General features: G+C 42.5%; 1 protein-coding gene across 1 annotated transcript in view; it reads right to left on the bottom strand.

Moving 5' to 3' along the window:
- PDXK (pyridoxal kinase) overlaps positions 1-20,611 on the bottom strand; it is a 54,965-nt gene extending 34,354 nt beyond the window's left edge. Inside the window, exon 1 of the mRNA XM_040585196.1 lies at positions 20,345-20,611. Coding sequence (XP_040441130.1) covers positions 20,345-20,437 — 93 coding nt within the window. The 5' untranslated portion in view covers positions 20,438-20,611. The remainder of the gene's footprint in view (positions 1-20,344) is intronic.
- Between the last annotated feature and the right edge of the window lie 204 nt (positions 20,612-20,815).

The following is a 20,815-nucleotide window of genomic DNA, read 5'->3' as shown; positions in this document are numbered from 1 at the left end:
GTTAAAACTGTCCTTTTTCTGTGTGTGTACGCATGATGTGTTCCTTGCACCTCTGTGTAAATAAACCGGAGGAACTCACTCCCACTTGAGTTTTGCTTATGTCAGAACTACAGCCTTCAGATTTTATTAGTGTGAGGACTGAGATTATTATTATGGCAGATACTGTGCAAGTGTCCAGGGCTGCAGCTGCCAGGGAGACACATCATCTACATTACCATTACCCCCTGTTGTGGATGATCTGGTCCCTTCCAGGCCCTCCAGTAGAGAACAATTTCTGGTTTCCACGCTCTCCCCTCTGCTGTCATTCTGTATAAGTATAAATTGTCCACAGAACTGCAAATCCTGTGCAAACCTAAACCCACAGCCAGTTTGGGTAAGGATGATAAACCCTCTTCAAAGGAAGAAGATAACTGAGTTCAGACAATCTCTCAGCCTCCACTCTAAGCACATATCAAACAATGTTCTTAAGACCCAAACTAAGGTTGCCTATATCACATCATATAGTGACATTTACTGCGACTGAAGTCTCAGAGAAAAATGGGTGAATCTTTAAGCAAAGGAAGCAGAACTGTTACATTTCTAAAAATAAATCACAAAACATCAAAAACAGAGTTTTGTATTTGGAAAGCATGGCTTGCAGACCTGAATGATGCATTTCAGAAAAGTATTTGGGAGATTAAATCAAAATACATACACTGAAGCAGAATGCATTTGAAGAAACAGCTAGCATGAAACACATACACTCCAATGGGATGCATGAGATCAAACTGGACTTAGCTCTTCATCACAAATAACTGAAGGAAAGGGACAAACATCACCCAGTTCTTCCCACAATGCAGAAAGGGCTATCCCAGCCTTGCAAAAAGAAGGTGCATCATCTGTGCAGACACCTAGTCTACAGAACTTATCAGAATGCTCATCTTCAAACTAGCAAGTGCTCAAGGGAAAAATCAACACAGAAGAAAGGAAGAAACTTCATAATGCATGGACAATCGCTAAAGGTGTTGGTTCTTTTTGGAAAACTGAACCAACAGCCTAGTTTTCCTAAAAGCACAAATAATTTAAACTTACACCCAACCACCAAGCCACAAATAAAAAGCCAGAAAATGGATCTCCTTCAAGATTCAAATTTTATAAGTGATACCAATTGTTTTACTAGTAGAACAACCTAAAGACCTAGAGACACAGAAGATGTCTTGAGTTATATAGGTTATAAATATAGCTAAACCTGAGTTCCGGTTCACCTTTAAAAATACAACCTTTTGGACTTTGCCACTGTGTTAATGAATTAGAGGTTTGTTTAAAATTTACAGTATGTCATCCTTTCCCTTCCATAAGACATTTCAATCATACATACACTGAAACATGCTATTTCTTCATTGCAAAGAAATAATACCTAAAATTTTTAGAAATGAAAGATTAGAAACATACATTTCCTTCAAGAGGACAGTCTAAGTTGTGCCTGTTATGTAAAAGGTGGAGGGCGGCGTGTGGATTGTAAAACAAGAAAGAATATTCCACATTACGGAAAACTTTGAGTGTAGCAACAGAAGTTAACAGGAAGATTTTGAAGCAAATTCAACATCTCGAATTCAGTTTTAATGATTTCTAAGCTTTATGTTCATATTTGTGTAATCTACATCATGTACCAATGGTCTGGAGACAAATAAAAGTACTCATTTTTACCTTGTAATCCTGTTTGGTATTTGATCATTAATACCACTTGAGACAGAAGACTCTTAACTTCAAAGATTAGCTCTTCCTCAGAATAAATATTAATAAATATTCTCATTTACTCTGTTTCCGTTTAAAATATGTCTTCAACCTTACTATGCTTCTGCAGGGAACAAATTAAATTTCCAAAAGTATCACAGACTTTATTGATAACAAGGAAAGAAAAAACCCAACATTTTGTTACAGAACATTTTAAGAACAGCCAAGCAGAGAGCTTAAGAAAAGCAGCTGTCAGGATGTGAAGCAGCCATCGGGGTGTGAAGCAGCCTTAACCAGTTTTGTGGTTTAACAACAATGAAAATGAGTAGACAGCATGCACAAGGAAGCAGTGAAAAGTTCCAGATGAGGAAGACATATGGCCTTCATCCCTATCGACCACCAGGAGGTTGAGGATAACCACCCAAAAGAGACTGTGCATAAGCAATTGAGACTGTTATGCAAGATGTAAATAATTTGCATAAGCACCGCCTGTTCTAGGAAATATATTGAATATTGATGCAACTAAATGTATATAAAGAAGTAACTTGAGAACCAGAGCCGAGCTAGGAGGATCTATCCCCCTCATGCCCAGTGCTGAACAAACAAATACCTGTTCCAATTTCCTGACTGTTAAGTTTGTTTAGGAAGCAGCTTTTTCCAGCTTCATTACAGTACTCAAGATGTCCTCCTTTTTCCTTGCTTGTATGCAGGTTGGGGGGGGGGGGGGGAAGCTTGGGGGGTCAGTGGTGTGTGTCTCAAATCTCCTAAGCGTGCAAGAAAATCTATCACTTGAATTACATTAACTTCTTACCTGAACTGTGTTTTATTGCTTTCCTAGGTACTAAACACTAGAAAAAAACCACAAAAATTTCCAAGGCTTTATTTTACATATTTAGAGAAATATTTAGATGCTGTGGAATTGTTGTCCCTGGAGGTTTTCGAAACCCAGGAGGACAAAGCCCTGAGCAACACAGGCTGAACATAGTGCTGACCTGGCTTTGAGCAGAAGGTTGGACTGGGGACCTCCCGAGGCCCCTTCCAGCCTGGGTCACTCCATCATTCGATGATACTGCTACATACAAAAAGCTCAGTGTTAGTAGAACTCCATGTGTAAAACCACACAAAAATATCACCTGCTACCTATCCTAAAGTTCTGGTTACAAGGATAAAAACCAGTAGTATGGTATGTTTACTATCTTTACTGGCAAAGCTAACATGTAAGTCCTTTGCTGTTAAATGGTCAGCGAACCCATTTAACTAGATCGTTTTAGTTTGCACTTAATTTAGACAACCTCAGAGAACAATGACCTACTTCTGCAAGAATGAAATTCAATTAAAAATACCTCCCTATTCCGCAAAACGGTCGCTACATACTTCCCTCTTTGGGCACTGGGTTTACGCCTCTGGTAGCATTTCATTTTAAGATTTGAAACTAAAACCACAAAGCAGTACTGCAGCTCAAGTTAGAGGAAAAATCTGGAACAACGAGTGAAAGGCAGAGAGAAAAAAAAACCAGTGTGAATAATAATAATAATAATAAAAAAGATTGTATAAAAACAGACTTTGTAAACTGCATACATGATTCTTCCATAGTATTCATGTCCCCTGACACACTTTCACAGGTTGCTACCTATATTTCATGAAACAAAGCTGAGACCTCCATCCAAACTCTCTGGTTCCTTCAAAGTTCTCAGTTTTGGAAAATGTGGGCTTTACCGTAGCAGAACACATCAAAACAAATTTTCCAAGTGAGCCCACAAACTAAACTTTGTAAACCATAAACGCAGGGAAAGTATCAGAGGTTGAAGTTGCAAATCAAGCTCAGACAATCATTCACATAGATCCTTTTATCGTGAACACAAGTTACCTCATTTCTTGTATGTGTAATTAGAGCTTCACATCCAGATCTCAGCTACAAATATGCCACAAGTGAAAATCTCACTATATAATTTGCTTGTTCACATCTCTACAAGTTGAGTTTATCTCCAAGGGAAATGCAGCTTGACAAGAAAAGGGCACTGGCTAAGAAGAAGGAAGGAACAAGATTCTGCTAACCAGGGAAAAAGAACATTTAAGACTCCACTTTTGAAAGGAGGATTTGACTTTCTTGCTTCTAGTTCTCCCAAAATAAATGCAGCACTGTGTTCCAACACTTACCTTCCTTGCACTTCACTCTTCTGCTTTGTAGCAAGATACTCACTTTGTAAGTAAAGTCAGACTGTTTCATTTAATATTCAACTGATGAACCATCCAAGCCAGGTATGTCCTTTGTGCCAATGGAGGGTAACAGACCGATGAGTTAGAGCAAAGTAACAGTAAACATTAAGAATACTGAAAAGATGGTTAACTCACACTAGACAAGTGAATCAAAACCATCCAGATAGAGTCTAATAAGGCAGCATAAGTGTGAATTATGCACAGAATTCCAAATGAAGGATTTAGAGATGTAACCTCAACTGTGCTACTGATGCATTTTCCTTTACCTGGCAAGATCAACATGCAGGTATATTTTCAGAAACAACCACTGATTTCAGCTGCTTTCCTACTTGGTGACTAAATTGTGATGCCTAGGAATGATTCACCAAGTCATAAACCCCAGGCAGATCTCACTGCTTTCACTTAGGCGGTCAGGCTTGTCTATTACGTTCCACTAATATCTCTTGCCAGAGTTTAAAGCGATTGTCTCTGCAGAGAAAACATGTCCTTGCGGAGAGCCTGAGAAGCAAGGAACCATGACAGATATTAGGGTTTTGTTTTAAACCAATTCTAAAGAGTATACTGCCTTTGAACCTTTCAGTGTATGCACTCATCCTCCTGCTGAAAACAAATTCTGCTACTGAAGGATTTCTCAGCTAGCCACACACTTGATCAAGATATGGATGTTCTAAAGCACGTCATCACAGTCTGACCTCCAGATCATTTTGTGCTTCCAAACCTTTTCTCACCACCGTGCTGTCATTTAAAGAAGTTGAAGGAAAGCATCTGGAGAACATGGTCTATCATCCTGCTATATTAAACACACCAGTACTACAGATTTCAGTATCAGAAGTTGTAAAAAATAAACGCTGTTTCAAATATTCACCTCCTAAAAGCACTAAAAATATAAGTCTTCATAAAGCCCTGTGAACTGGACAAGTGTTATGCTCATATGGAAGCATATTACCAGTAAGCAATGACAAAGAAAGGAGACCATCAACTCTGCAAAGCATTGTGCTTAAACTAGTATCACTTGAACTCTGATGTAAAAAGCCAACATCCTGTTCCTCTCATGAACAGTAAGAATACAGCTAGGAAAGAAGAGCTTAAGGAACTTACGCTGCACAGAATCAGTGATACTGCATTATATGTACCCTATATGCGCGCTGCCACGATCTCTGCTGTACTGGTACTGTACTTTACATACTGTATGTGTGGTCTTGTGCTTTGTTTTTCAGAACACAGACCATGCCACCCGCTGCAACAGCAACAAACTGCCTCTATTTTTCTCCATAAATTAATGCTTTTTATGGAAGCCTTCCAATATACTCAGAACATAGTATTTAATTTTCAAAAATTAATGGAAGGACATGACAAGCCCAGGGGCTCTACAGAAAGGAAAAAAAAAATTTCTCAATTTCAAGAGCCAGGCCAGCTTTCCATATAATAGGGAAGTGCTTTGAAATATATCATTTAAAGTATACATACAGCAGCATTTTAAAAAACAAATTAATATTTAAGAGCAAATCCTACATTTCAAATACAAAAAATACAAACGTACACACACACAGTTTTTTATTAAGCTTAAGAATATATTAAGTTTAGCCCAACAAACATCTTAACTATGACTATGAATTTTTATAACAAATCCTTAATAATTGCCCAATTACAATCTTACTCCTCTGCCTCCACAAATACAGTTAACATAAGGAAATTCAACAAGGTGAGCTGGCATAAGGCCCTTGAATAAATGGATCTGGGCCAAAAAAAGAAGCTAACAGTAGACAGACATAACAGAGCCTGCCTGGTGCCCCATAGGAAAGGAAAGCATCTCAAAACCATCAACAAGTAGCCCACCAGAACCAGGACTTATGTACTGAAAGCAAAACAGTTGGCCTGCTCAAGTCTGCACAAGGCACATCTCGTCAACTTCAGAGGGCCTTTATCTGAGGGTATGTGACAGCAACACAAAACCTATCAAAGGCTTAAAGAACCCCACTACATGATCATATTTTCTTCCAGAGGACACCCCTCCTCGTCCACATTTAGATCACAGCTGGCTTTATTGCTGTTAACAGGACGCACATATGGTAAGGCCCTACATCAACAGGAAAATTACTCTTGAAGTAATGCAACACTGACAGATGCATCAGTCAAAGGCAGTTTTACAGCATAAAGCCATACATAAACAAAGGGGGTTACAGAGACTTAAACAGACACAATTTGTGAGGAATTTTCAAGAAGTCTTGTGGTAAGTCCCCGAAGTGCTGATTTTTAGCAAAGCATCTGTATAATCCACAAACTGAATTAGCCAGTAATACCTGTATTTGTCTACAAAATCACCATATCACATAAACCCAAACCATTCCATCCCTTCCAAGTTTTTTATACATATCTTAAAACCAAGCTTCATTGAAAGTCATTGGAAGAATTAACTTTAATGTCACAGTTAAAATTACCCTGTCAAACAAGGTAATTGAGGTTTTTTGGGTTTTTTTGCTAAGTAATGGCAGCAATACTTTGCAATAAGAAAGTCTCTATATAAGGCCATGAAACGCTCCATTGTATTACAAGTCGTTTGCATACATGTGCTGATGTTTATGTACTACAGTTTGGAACTTTGACACAGCCACCACTGTAATTCCAGTGAACATCACTGCTCCGCTTTATTCCTCTGGACATGGAACAGAAACATTTAAAAAGGCTGAACTTCTGTAATCTAATTTGGAAGGGGAGAAAGGATTTCCCCTTTGCAGCTTGTACCTCTCACTGTGTGCCAGCTCTTTACTTACTTGCGTCTCCTTCCATTTGATACTGAACCAAAAAACATACGTTGTACTAGATGTAGAAAATTAGAACACAAATTCAGTTTGAGAAAAGGACCTTGGGAAAAAGAAAAAGCATGCCCTGGCAATTAGTGAAGCAGGCATAATTGCTAGCGTGGGTTGATAAACTGAACTGAAATTGCTGTTGACTAACCCAGTCTCTTTTTTTCTCTTTCTGAGCTTTTAATAAACCATACCAAACAGATAATGAGAACTCTGTACATACAATATAGCTGTATTTTAGTGCAGCGTTTGGCAAGGCACTGCAAAGAAAAATCATTAAGATACTGGAGATACTGTGCCAGGGTAAAAATACAAGAGCAAATAAACTAGCTTAGAAACAGAGATGCTGGAGATAATGTTGGTGATTCGTTAATCTGGAGTCAGGTACCAAATGGGCCACTTCAAATACTGAGGTTAGAAATAGACAATTACAAAACAGACAATAGAAAAATACAGCAGATGACCTTGAGAAAAAAAAGTTATTTCACCAGTGACAAAGACAGACAGGAAACACAGGAAAGACTGTAACAGATAAAATAATAGTATTTGGATAGTACCCGATACTTGTTAAAAACAAGATAACTATATAATCTTTTCTAAAAAATCTACAAAATATACTATATGAAGACATATAAACAATACACAATCAGCCAAAAAAAACCAAAATAAAGAACATACGAACAAATTGCTTGGTTAGATCTGTTCATCCTCACACTAAGAAAAAAAATTCCAGAAAAAATGGAAACCACCATGCCTTTCCCTACCTGAACCTACCTTTCACCTCAACTTCTTGTATTCTCAAGTCAAACTCCATGCATCTCAAACTGGGGTTTTTTTGCTTCCTAACTTAGCTTTCCAAAAGTTATAAAAGAACATACATGAGAGGAAAGTAGGTGTGGAGGAGTCTGCGATATTTTATATATGCTGCAGCCACGTTTATTTGATGCTTCATTGTCCCTCTATGGCCAGAAGTTCTCAGGCCCAACAACAACTAGCCCTACAACAGCAGAAACAAGACAAGATGATCATCTCAGGTAGTCTAATGCCCGTTTCTTGAGTGTCACTGCCTTTTCACCTCTGATCAACTGCACACCAATTTTCAGGATTTACAAGCTGACTTCAGCACTGGCCACCACAGGGGGCATTAACTAAAGACTGGAGCAGAAAAATGCCTCTCTCTTCTGCCAGAGCAGACTGCAATTTTTGTTCAAATATTCTGGCAAAATTGGTACTTACTGAGAATTTGCAGATGGGCTGATCTAGCTGTAAGACCAAGACTATCTAAACAGAAAAGACCAGAACAGCCCGAGACTGCAGTGAATTTGTTCTCAAGTAGTTTATTCCTTGGTTTTTCTGAAAAGGCTCACAATATAAGTACATATCTGAAACATAATCAGGCCAAATTAAAGGTAAGGATAATAGTACCTTAAAGATGTTCCTCCAAATAAGCCCTGGATATGGAGGAACGTTTCAGAGCAAATACCACCAGGTCATTCAGTTCTACTTTCCATCCTGAGAGACTGATCAGTGTGCATTGGTAACTATTCAGTGCAAGATAGTAAGACGGCGTAAAATGGATGATTTTATCGAAATTCCCTCTAAGCTGTTTTGTTCAGCACTAAGAAATTCGTTGTTCTATATCATCAGCATTTTTTCATAGGCTACTCAACAAACAGCCTCTTGTGCCTGCAAGAGGCACATGGTAATCACTGTTACTCCATGCGTTACACCAGTTCAGGATTGACCTGACTGCAGAGTTATAAAAAACTGTGGGATAGCTGCTCTATTAACCTTCCTATGGGCAGGAGGTCATTCCTGCCATCTGGGGTAGGATTAAGTGACAGATCTTCAAGACACTGATTTATAAGGGCTAAGGTAAATGAGAGACAGGGACATAAAGGCTTCTGCTTCCCCCTTAATTCTTCCCACCAAAGGATACACAAAAAAAGGAGAACAAGGTGGTGCTGTGGGTGTCTGACTGCCCTCCACCCAAGAAATATATTTCCTTCCCCCAATCCTGAGACTCAGATTACCGTTAGGTAACTAACTTTAGATGTTGATTTCAGATGGCAAAGTTGCAGTTTATGTCTCTTTTGAAGAGTATTAAGTCTGCAGGTTCACTGCGAATTTGAGATTCATCATCTTCATGCTGCTTCTTTCTACACTTGGATGTAATTTGACAAGAACACCATACGTGTCACTACAAACTCCTGCCAACTGGAAGCATGCAGTGCTACAAGGAAGTTTACAAACACTGATTAGGAGAGGCAGACATACACAGCAGCAATAGGTCCAATAGGCATGGACTTAATATCTTGTTTAGTTTAGTGAATGAAATGGGGGGAATGAGGGAATCCCACAACACATTATTTTCCTCTGATATTTATTTTGTTTTTATTTTTAGTCTTGCTGTTCATGTTGTGGATAGTTAGATCGCTAACCTCCGGTCCATTAGCAATGCATGGCAAACACATTATCTACATATAATAAGGTGGAGTTATCCTACAAGAAAAAGTTTTATCCAGCACATACACTTTATTTGGCCTTCTTGGGCAGACCATGAATGGATTCCACTCTCCTACCGAAGCTTTAGATGTTAAACTGCAAGATAGCTGATACTCATCAAAACACAACAGGAAAGAGGTGCCATGTTCTGTAAAAACCACACCAAGGCCACCGCAGGGGAAAAATGAAGCCTCTAGAGAACAGTTAAATGTCTCACTGATTCCTTCAAAGCAAGCAGATGTCTCAGATAAGAGCATACTTTGAGGAATAATTCCTTCAGTGGATGATGCCAAGTATAGATGCCTGGGGCTTGCTCCTGCTCTGGCCCATCAGTTATGCCAAAAGAGCTGTCTGTGGGGCTATGTAGGGAACTGGATAAGGAAATCTACTCACAAGATAAACAAACATTTTCTTCTTTTACCTCTTTTTCAAGTTATTTACAACCTTGCTGGCCTCTCAGAGCAGTTTACCACATGGCCTCACAAAATGTCCTTGAAGAGTTGAAGTGGAAAGCAAAACAGTGCAGGTGGAAGAACCAGTTGGTGGGGGTCAGGAAAGAGCAGGAGTTTCTCAAGCTGGCTTTGCTACTGAAACCAGCAGATCATGAAACTATACCCTAGAGGATAGGTGACAATAGAAAACCTCTCAAATATGAACATCTAAGTTGCCAATATTTGGTTGGTTTCTATGAAAGAGCAGAGGCACAATGTTCCTTCCACTAACTAAAACCAGAAACAACCATTCCCAATATGAAGCTACCGGCAACACTTGACTACAAAAGGAATGAGCTGTGACACAGGTTGTATCTTGTGCTGGTCCACAAACAGCAACAACAAATAATTAATGCACTGCAGGAAACAGTACACCTGCTGGCCTCAGTTTCAAACATTTTTTTCCATTTCTGTTAGCTGCTCAGAGAGTCCAATGGTTTCCACAGGTAAGGGGGTGCCCACTCCTTGAGAGCAGGGGTGTATTCTGCCAGAAAAGCAAGAGTAACCACAGTGAAGAGCTGGACAGATGGGGAAAGATCTCCTTCAGCCTAAATTTGTTCAGTAGTACTCATCACGCAAAATAAATGCTGTAAAATACATGAAGATACATAGATTTATAAAAAATACATATGTGTTTTAATTTATAAGATTTAGGCCAAACTTTACTAAATACGTCACCATAAATTCCAGCACATAATTCTGGAAAAACAGTATCAAATTTTGAGAATTTAACCAACTTTTTTTTCCATTATAAGTTATTTTCTTTTTCTTTACTCTTCCAGAAGATGGGCACAAAATTACTGTGTATGGGAGCTATGAACAAACACCATAAAATTCAGGAAGAAAACAAATAATTTAGTGTTAACAATAAATAAACAGAGAACCATTAAGGGGAGTATGAAAGAAAACATACTCGACTTTACTGGCCAGCAACCTGCAAAGTTAAGCAAGAGAAAAAACATTGCCTTATTCAGATATTGTGGGACAGACAGCATTTCACTTCTTTGGCAGTTTGTAGTATGATGATCTAATGAACGCTATCCTTGAATGGATTCCTCTCTTCAACTTATCAATGTCATTGATAGCTGTGTTCTCCTTGCTTGAGACTTCCAGACAGATCCTCTTCTGAGAGGTTAAACGTGACTGAGCCACACAGCAGGGAGGAGGAGAATAGCTGTGATCCGACTGGAAAGGTTGTGCTGACCACGAAAACCATTTACTTATGCTTTTGGAAACCACTGCATCTACAGATCAGAAAGTGGCTCTCCAGCTTTTGCTCTGCCACAGGGGAGAGACTTACCTCTTTCCAGTGTGTTCCATAGCACCTCCTCAACCCCACACATCCCTCTGGCAAGAGGTGCTTTGCACTCCGTAAAGCTAAATCACTATGAAAGAAATTCTCCTCAGCCCAAACTTTAAGTCCATATGCTTAAAATTTATATAGGATGACAGAAGATGAAGTGAGGGTTAGTTTCAGGCTTTTGTTTTGTTCTTTTAAAATTAATCACATCAGAGGTTTTGGTATCAGTTCTTTCTCCTGCTCTATAGATAATCGCTCCAGATGTTAAGGGAACTGGAGCTCAGAGGTGTCACAGATGAATTACATCAACAAATAAAGAGTCCTGAACAAAGGCTTGAAAAAAATCAGGTATTTCAGCATACTAATATTGTTTCACAGGTTACCCCATTGCTGCCAAGCCACAAGATGATGAACTAGTCTGGCTTCTGTTGGAGCACCTATTATCTATCAACATGGATCTTCTTGCCATGTTTCAAACATTATGCTCATCGGGTTGGGGGGGGGGGGGGGGCGTCGTGTGTCGTCCCCCCCCCCCCCCCCCCCCCCCCCCATAGATTACTATACAGCTGCATACTCTATCACACACATTTCAGAAGAATGGACATTTTATGTTCCAGGACTAATGCCTCACTCCTCACATTAATCTTGCTTCACCAGCTCAAGCCTGTTTTCCACACAACACAAGCAACTGAAGCGGAACTTCCACTTGCATCTTTTCAGTCTGAAGAGGCTAAAAATACCTGCCTGGCCCGCATTCAGTCAGCCATGAATAATGCTGTACCCCTTAACTAAAATGACCAAATCTGCTATTTAAGGAAAGCTGACCATCATTTTTGGATATAAATAGAAAAAATGAAAAGCTAGACACAACACTTTAGTAAAAGGGAGATTTTAAGAAGTATCAGTAGCTTTGTACGTCACCTATTTTTCTTAGGTGTACCTTTGTACCGTCCTCATACATACAATTAAAGATTAATTTTATTATTTCAAATTAAACTTTTAATACGTTTCAGCACATTCTCATATATATGTGAAATTAACTTTAACGTAAAGCTCTTTTTTCAGAAATCTGATCACTATTGACTCTGTTATCTGTCCTTGTTTGTTTATACAGGAGAAAAAAACTTCTCTCAACTGCTTCATTTCGAGCAGAAATAAGACATGATGACTGCAAGAATTTAAAAAAATAAAATTTAAGACTTAAAGACAGAACATAAGGCCATTTCCTAATCAAAAAAATGCCTTAAGCAAGCGAGCACTTGCTACTGAGTCTCTGAGTACATGATATTCTTCACAAACAGTGCAAATGCACCTTTAGGAAAGGTTTTCCAGTCCTTTAATAGGATTTGCAATTTCTTGACAACACAGTTTTCTTTTTTTTTTCCAAGAAAGCAGGTGAATCAGGGAGGGGCAGTTCTGCTTGCTCCTATGTCAAATATTTGCACATACTTGTAGATGCCAAATGTGATCCTCCTTTACCGTTTCACTTTGCTGTGTTGCATTAGATCAAAAGATTACATTTATGCAGGGAAAAAAACCCCCAACCTACTATTTCTTTACTACAGTACACACTGCAGTGTAACTGTTATATGGTATGTCAAATATCAGCCTATGTGCCAAAAGACAAGCTGGCGGGGAAGATGATTGCCCTGGCTGAACAAAGACCTCTTGCTGGAACTCAGGGGAAAAAAAAGAGAGTTTACCACTTTTGGAAGAAGGAGCAGGCAACTAAGGAGGACTATAAGGATGTCATGAGGTTATGCAGGGAGAAAATTAGAACAAAAAACCCAGTTAGAACTCAGGCTGGCTGCTGCCATAAAAGAAAATTTTAAATGTTTTTATAAATACATTAGCAGCAAAAGGAGCACTAAGGATATACTCCACCCTTTATTGGATCCAGAGGGAAACATACTGACAAAGGCTGAGGAAAAGGCTGAGGTACCAAATGCTTTTGCCTCAGTCTTTGATAGCAAGACCATTTGCCCTCCGGGTACTCAGACCCCTGAGCTGGAAGACAGGGATGAGGAACAGAATGAAGTCCCAACAGTCCAGGAGGAAACCATCAGTGACCTGCTGCTCCACTTAAGACATACACAAATCTATGGGGCTGGATGAGATCCACCCGAGGGCACTGAGGGAGCTGATGGAGGAGCTCATCAAGCTGCTCTCCATCATTTACCAGCAGTCCTGGCTAACTGGGGAGGTCCCAGAAGACTGGAGATTAACCAACGTGATGCCCATCTACAGGAAGGGCCAGAAGAAGGATCCAGGGAACTGCAGACCTGTCAGTCTAACCTCAGTTATAGAGCAGACCACCTTGAGCACCATCACATGGCACATACAGGACAACCAGGTGATCAGGCCCAGCCAGCGTGGGTTTATGAAAGGCAGGTCCTGCTTGACAAACCTGATCTGCTTCTACAAGATGACCTGCCTAGCGGATGAGGGAAAGGCTCTGGACCTAGACCTTAGTAAAGCCTTTGACACTGTCGCCCAGCGTTCTCCTGGAGAAACTGGCTGCTCATGGCTTGGACAGGCGCACTCTACGCTGCGTTAAAAGCTGCCTGGACAGCCCAGCCCACAGGGGGTGGTGGATGGAGTTACACCCAGTTAGCAGCCAAGTGGTGTTCCCCACGGCTCAGTACTGGGGCTGGCCCCGTTCCATACCTTTATCAGCGCCCTGGACAAGAACATGGAGTGCACCCTCAGTAAGTCTGCAGGTGACAGCAAGTTGGTCAGGACTGCAGATGTGCTTGAGGGCAAGCAGGCTCTGCAGAGGGATCTGGACAGGCCGGACCGATGGGCCGAGGCCAACTGCATGAGGTTCAACAAGGAGAAGCGCCAGGTCCTGCACTGGGCTCACACCAACCCCACGCAGCGCTACAGGCGGGGGCAGAGTGGCTGGGAAGCTGCCTGGTGGGAAAGGGCCTGGGGGTGTTCATCAACAGCCGGCTGAACACGAGCCAGCAGTGTGCCCAGGTGACCAAGAAGGCCAACAGCATCCTGGCTTGTACCAGAAACAGCGTGGCCAGGGAAGGGATCGTCCCCCTGTACTCGGCTCGCGTGAGGCCGCACCTCAAACCCTGCGTTCAGTTTTGGGCCCCTTGCTACAATGGAGACAGACATGGAGGTGCTGGAGCGTGTCCAGAGAAGGGCAATGGAGCCGGTGGAGGGTCTGGAGCACAAGCGTTATGAGGAGCAGCTGAGGGAACTGGGGCTGTTCAGCCTGGAGAGAAGGAGGCTCAGGGGGACCTTTGGCTCCATACAACTCCCTGCCAGGAGGCTGCAGGCAGCTGCACATTGGCCTCCTCTGCCAGGTAACAAGTGACAGGACAAGAGCAAATGGCCTCAAGTTGTGCCGGGGGAGGTTCAGTTTGGATACTGGGAAGAATTTCTTCACTGAAAGGGTGGTCAAGCATTGGAACAGGCTGCCGGGAGGGGGAAGCAGCTGGGTCACCATCCCTGGAGGTATTTAAAAGATGTGGCACTTAGGGACATGGTTTAGTGGTGGACTTGGCAGTACTAGGTTAATGGTTGGACTTGGTGATCTTACAGGTCTTTTTGAACCTAAAGGATTCTACACATCTGGCACAGTTCCAATTTTCCCAATGTACTATCAAATAACAAGAATAACCGACCACTAAATATTCATCATTTTTTAAAACTTTAAAATGCTTGGTAGTCAGCTGACCCCATACATTAAAATTTATTTTGCAGTGTATCTTAAAATCCTTTTTTCAGCTTTTCAACTGTAATAGACAACCAACCTGTGGGAACACCTCCGTCATTTCTGTATTTTCATGACTGCATTTTCTGTCTTTTCATTACAAAAGCTTATTTAACAAGCTGCCACAATTAAGTGACTTGTAGGAACACTTATGGATACTACTGTCACACACTTAGATTGATCTCAGATGATGATGGTTCAATCAGCCCCACACTCTATTACAGACTCTGCTCAGTCCTGCTATTTAGGGACCATTGCACATCAGCAGTCCCAGCTGGACTTCTTTTAGGCAGGTTGAAATTACTCTAGCTTTTCAAATTGATTATTTTGCATTACTTTTGCTTTAGTTGTTGAACAGATTTCTGCAAAAAAAAATTATGAAGAAATTTGAGATCTCTTACTTTAGCATTCTACATATATGCAAACTAGTACTGCTAAAGTAAAAGTCTTATTTTTCCCAGTTTTTTGTCTCAGTATAGTCTGTCTTGATGCAGTGTTAAAAGCTGAAAGAGTGACACACACACACTTTGTGTGTTTGTGCATGTCTTTTGAGAAATACTCCACTTTCTTGTTCTCTCAGTCCTGACCCACCCCCCTTTCACATTACCATACAGGTTGAAAGTCCATCTCCTACAATCTTCTCAGAAAAAGTTCTCACAGTACATCTAAGCTCCTGAATCAATCTGGACAACAGCTTCTGGAAAGTTCTGGTAAAGCCTTTCCCTAGAAATCCAAACTGCCAGGTGCAGAGCCACCTTGCTAGGACCTTTTGGATAAGTCTCTTTCACGGCCTCTTCTTGCACAAGGTATTCACTGCAACTTCTGCATCTAAATATACTGGCATCCACATAACAAGAAAATGCTGTTTACACAGTTATAAATAAGCCTTCCCAGAGGGGTCATGAGTTTTGGGTTTTTTAAAATTCATCTGTCCCCTGTTTATCTTTCTCACAAGAACAAAAACACAGGCAAGGAGGAAAATCATGCTTCCGCAAGCTTCATTTGAACTATGAATCAAGAGCCACTATTCTTCATTCAGATATGTACTTTAGGACAATCTTTGGATATTACAAAGAACAAATACATTCTTTTATCTTTGTATTTATTTTCTGTTTTAAGGGTTAGGCTTTGTCAGCCTTTGATCTGTAACAAAAATAAGGGCTACCCAGTAGGCACATTTCTTACTGTTACTTTGTAAACACTTTTGATTGATTCATCCTTCCTCTGACTCACATAATTAACAGAAGTAAGTTTTGAAACAGAGCAAGCAGTCAGCTTAAATAAGAGGTATTATTTTTCTACTTCTCTTCCTGTAAAATACTTAATTGGTTTGATTACATTTTTCAAAACAAAAAGAAAAAAGCCTCAAACTTTTTTGTTAGGGCAGCAGATAATTATTAAAGATAGGTTGATACTGTTTTGGTCTCAGCACATGAAAGCAAATTATACCTTTGGCCAAACAATGCAGTTTAAAACTACCCTTAAACATCAAAGAAATTACCATCTGTGCTGATCAAAATTGTTTTCCCATCTTTTTCACAATGAAGGAGATAAAAAAGTAGGCTTCCTGTTTATTTTGCGAAAGAATAAACGAGGACTAATCTAAGAATGAGAATGATCTGCCCTTAATACCTGAACAGACAACTATTTCCAGTCACCTAGGGGTAAGGGGTGGGGGGGGGGTGGGGGGGGAGGAAAGGTGGCAGGGCAGAGGGGTGAGGTAAGAAATAAAATCATTGAACACATTTCAATAGGCCATCTTGTCCTGTATTGTAGAAGCTATTTATGATAGTATCCTACAATTCAGAACAGACAATTTCAATCTCCAGACCCAAATAATTAATGGTATTTTTATCCACGCTTTTAGCTCCATCTTCAAGATAAACAGATATAAAAAGAAGACACAAATTAAACAGTAAAAACAGAGACAAGATTTTATCAAATTCTGTGTTAGGGAAGACAAAAAAAAACCCACAACCCACAGAACAACAGAATATAATCATGTTCCATTAGCATTATCAAACAAGGTAAGAACAGAACTCTCTCTGGATATCATTTTTATCTAGACATAAACAAAGATCAACAGTCTCTGTCTTGCAGACAGGAGTATAATCTAGCCCAGTGGCAACCAAATGCTAATGTCCAGTGCCAGGTGAAATCAGTTGGGGCTCTCTCTTGTCCCTCCCTTGTACTTTCAAACCTCTTTCCTGGAAACTTATGGAGGCCCAAAGAACAGAACACACAGACCAAAATACTCATTCACAAGAGCTGATACTATGGTGGGTGTAGTATATGAATTTAAATTCATCTGCCTACCAAAATTTTCTTGATGATCAGAATTAAGTACCTCTGCAGAACAGAAATGAGCTTGCCCTTGTGTATTCACTCTGTGGTTTGAGGAGGACTGTAACTCTGCTTCCCAGTACTGCACCCTTTATTTATGGTCACATTCTGCCTACCTAGAAGGTGGGGCAGGAAAGGCAAGTTAAAATTATATTTAAAATTAACAAATAAAGAGGTCCTTCTAAGAAAGAAAATGCATACGATGGACATAATGTTGAATACCATGGTGAAAACATAAATTTTTATCTTATCTCATAAAAACTGTGATAACTCTTAGTTAAGTAGGAGAAACATTCTTTGGTGTTTTAAAATCATTTATGTGACTGACAGTGGCAGCTCCCTACATTAATGTACAACCAGCTGCTCTTCCTCTCTTAAATGCTGGAAAAATTCTAAACCATTGCCTGGTATCAAAAGCTGCTCAGGTTACATGGTTGTGAAATAATTTCTGAGTATTTTAAAAATAATTCAAAACTACCTTCAGAACTTTCAAAGAGATAGTAAAACCATGCAAGTAAAAACTATTTAAACCCTTGGCAAGACAGAATCCAGAGCACAGCTGAGGAAAGTTCACTTCCCAGCATTTTACTACCTGGGAAATCCAGGTGCATGTTTCCTCTAAGACCTATTAGTTAATCTAGAATCTCAAACAACTTTAATGTCTTTTAACCTGAAATGTTGTAAAGGGTTCTAATATTTCTCACTCAGTTATATTACTTCCATTATTATAACTGCTCTAATATATGACCTAGCTCTTGTTTGCTGTGTTTGCTATCTAGAAAGTGTTTACCACATACTTCGCAGAGAAAGTCTTCCACATGCTTACTTTTTAAATACCTCAGCTTTCAGTGTAATGGAAGCCTGACAAAGCAAAACCATCTGGTTAAAAAAAAAGACATTAGAATTCTCTGCTGTGCACATTGATACGCTGGCTATTGCTAGTAAATAATAATAATGTCATAGATTTCCACAAAAGATCAAGTTGTTCAAACACAACTGATGTTTTTGCAGAAGTCTAAAACAGCAGATGAACCACGTCTGGTTTTCTATTTGGATGTTGCTGTCCAAATGCAGATTCCTGAACTGTTCTGTCTGGATTTCAGCCCATCAAACCTCACATGCACACACACACACAGACACATATCTACATACATCTTGCCTTGCAAGCTCCATACTGATGAGCTCAGAAGGAAGCTTCATTTAACCATTCAGAATTTGGTTCAGAAGACCAAAGTATAAAAGAGAACAGGAAATAACATAAGCACACCAGATTTGCACCCATCCTCAAGACTAGCATCAGGTTTCATTTTTATCTATATTTTTTAAAAAATAAAGAGTCTCAGGTTTGTAAATCCTTTCCTTGTTTCACAAAAACAAAAACAAAAAAAAAAAAAAAAAAAAAAGAGTTTCACTTTGTGGCAATTTGCTACGTCTGATGTTCTAGCAAAACCAGGGTTTAAATAACTTTCTAGAAAGCACAGCTTCATTAAGGGTTGCCTACATATAGGTTTTTCAAGTGCAGCCTGTAGTGATAGGGGTTCAGTTGTTCCCCAGCTATCTTTTCCCCCCCCTACCCCAGCAAGTTCTTGTTATGCTATACACTGAAGAACATTACACAGTGTATGATAGCCTCCTTAAACAGAACCCAGCTACAACATCAACAGGACTTTTTAACTACAGTAGTACTGCATAGCGTCACAGACAAGGAACTAAAGACACCTTATAGGAACCCATTTGCCAAGTCATACGAGACCCCCATACAGAGACCTCATGTGCCACTGAAAGGTTGAGTTACAGAAGAGTAATCAGAACCTTTGACATGGAATTAAAATGTGTATGAATAAAAATAGTGTTTTAAGAGAATTCTGGAATTAAGTACCACTGTGTGCCCTTCTGCTACCACAGAACAGCTGGGGCAGGTGGGGGCAGGGGGACCACAATTTAGAGATCATTCAGTTAGGAAAGGAGGGACAGTTGGCCTGCAGATCGTGACAACCTTTCAGGAACAGGTCTCCATACACACAGATTTTTCCACAGCACATAGATTTCACATGTACATTGCCCTTTACCATAAACTAATTATCAAGAGATTTGGTTACATTATAATTGCCTGGTGATAAGGGGGGGTGATGTTGGCTTGTTGCAGGCCTGGTCTCAAGGGCATCATTTATCTGTGTACCATCTCTCGTGTCTAGTCAAGCGAGATTACACCATCGTTCGTCAAGCATGTAGCAAGATAACCAATGTCACAACACACTGCGTTCCGGCAAAGAGATTCTTAGACAGCGAGCTTCGTACAGTCACGCGTGTGTCAAGGAACAAAGCCCTCTCGATGGTAAGGCCCCAAATTAGCCCCTCACAACACAGACACTTCGCAAGAGAGAACAGCAATAAGTGCAAAGGCTCGCCCCAGCGCACCCCGATGTTCTCCTTTCGCACCATCGGCTAGACCTTAGCAAGCGGCTCTGAAGTCAGCACTCGCCAGCCACGAGGGCCAAGGTCCAGTTATACCCTCGAGCCCCAGCCCACACACGCTAGCTGCTCCGGCCCGGCCGTGCGCAGTCATTAAAGGGTCATTGTACTTAGTACCGCTTCCCTCGGTCCTCAGAGCCCGAGCAGCAGGGGGTTACCCAGTTCCACCACCCACGGGGGCTAGTGGGGGGCTTCGCTCCGCACCAGCACAAGGCCACCGCTCCACCAAGCCCAGCGCCCCGTCGCCGGCGGCGGGCACCCACACCGGCGCTGCGGCCGCCCGTTGACAGCGGCGGTGCCAACCCCCTGCCACGGCCGGAGCGCACGCCGCGGCCACGGGCAGGGCGCCCGCAGAGCGCCGCAGCATGCAGCCGAGCAAGCCCGCCAGCAGCGCCCCCAGCCCCCCGCCCTTTCCAAGCCCGCTCGCCGTACCACAGCCTCGAGCCGGCGGGCAGACGCAATGAGGTGAGCGGGAGCCGCGGGCCCTGCCGTACGGAGCCGGCGGGAAGCGCGGCCGCACCGACCGCGGCTCGCCGGGGAGCGCGGAGACCCGGGACGGCCCCTGCCCCCGGCTGCCCCCGCCCCGGCCCCACGCTCCGCACCTCGGAGGGCGGGAGGGGCGCCCGGCTCTCGGCCGTCCTCTCACCTGGCCCCCCCGCCCGGCGCCCCTGTCACACCACCTGCCCGGCTCCCCGCGCCGCCCCGCAGAGGAGCGGCGGCGGAGCGGAGCGGACGGCGGCGGCGGGCCCGTCCGCACCCGCCCAGGTACCTGCAGGGGGAAGGTGGCCGCCTTGTTGCCCACGTAGCCGCGGACGACGTGGCTCTGGATGGAGAGCACCCGGCACTCGCGCTCCGGCTCCATGGCTGCGCCGCCCGCCCGCGCCGGGCCGGGCCGAGGTGGCGGCGCCAGGAGCAGGAGCGGGGGGGCGGGGCGCGGAGGGCGTCACGCGCTCGCCCTCCTCCCCTGTCGCACACACACACCCCCCGCCCACAGGCCCGCCGCCGCCCCGGGGCCGCCAGGCTATAGGCGCGGGCTCCTAATGGCCGTCTCCGCGCTCAGCGGGGGGCGGCCGCCGCGGCGGGGCAGGGCGGGGGGCGCGGCGCCCCGCGGCGCTCTCACTGCAGGTACGGCCGCGCTTCCGCTCCCCCCCCGCCCCTCTCCGCGTCGCCGTCACGCGGCCCGCGCCGTCACGCGCCCCAGCGGCCGCCCCTCCCGCACTCGGCGGCGCTGGTGTCCCAG

Source organism: Falco naumanni, chromosome 2 (genome assembly GCF_017639655.2).
Source record: "Falco naumanni isolate bFalNau1 chromosome 2, bFalNau1.pat, whole genome shotgun sequence".
NCBI classification, from domain to species: domain Eukaryota; kingdom Metazoa; phylum Chordata; class Aves; order Falconiformes; family Falconidae; genus Falco; species Falco naumanni.
Note: the sequence above shows the minus strand (reverse complement) of the source record. Positions and strands in the feature narration are given on the sequence as shown.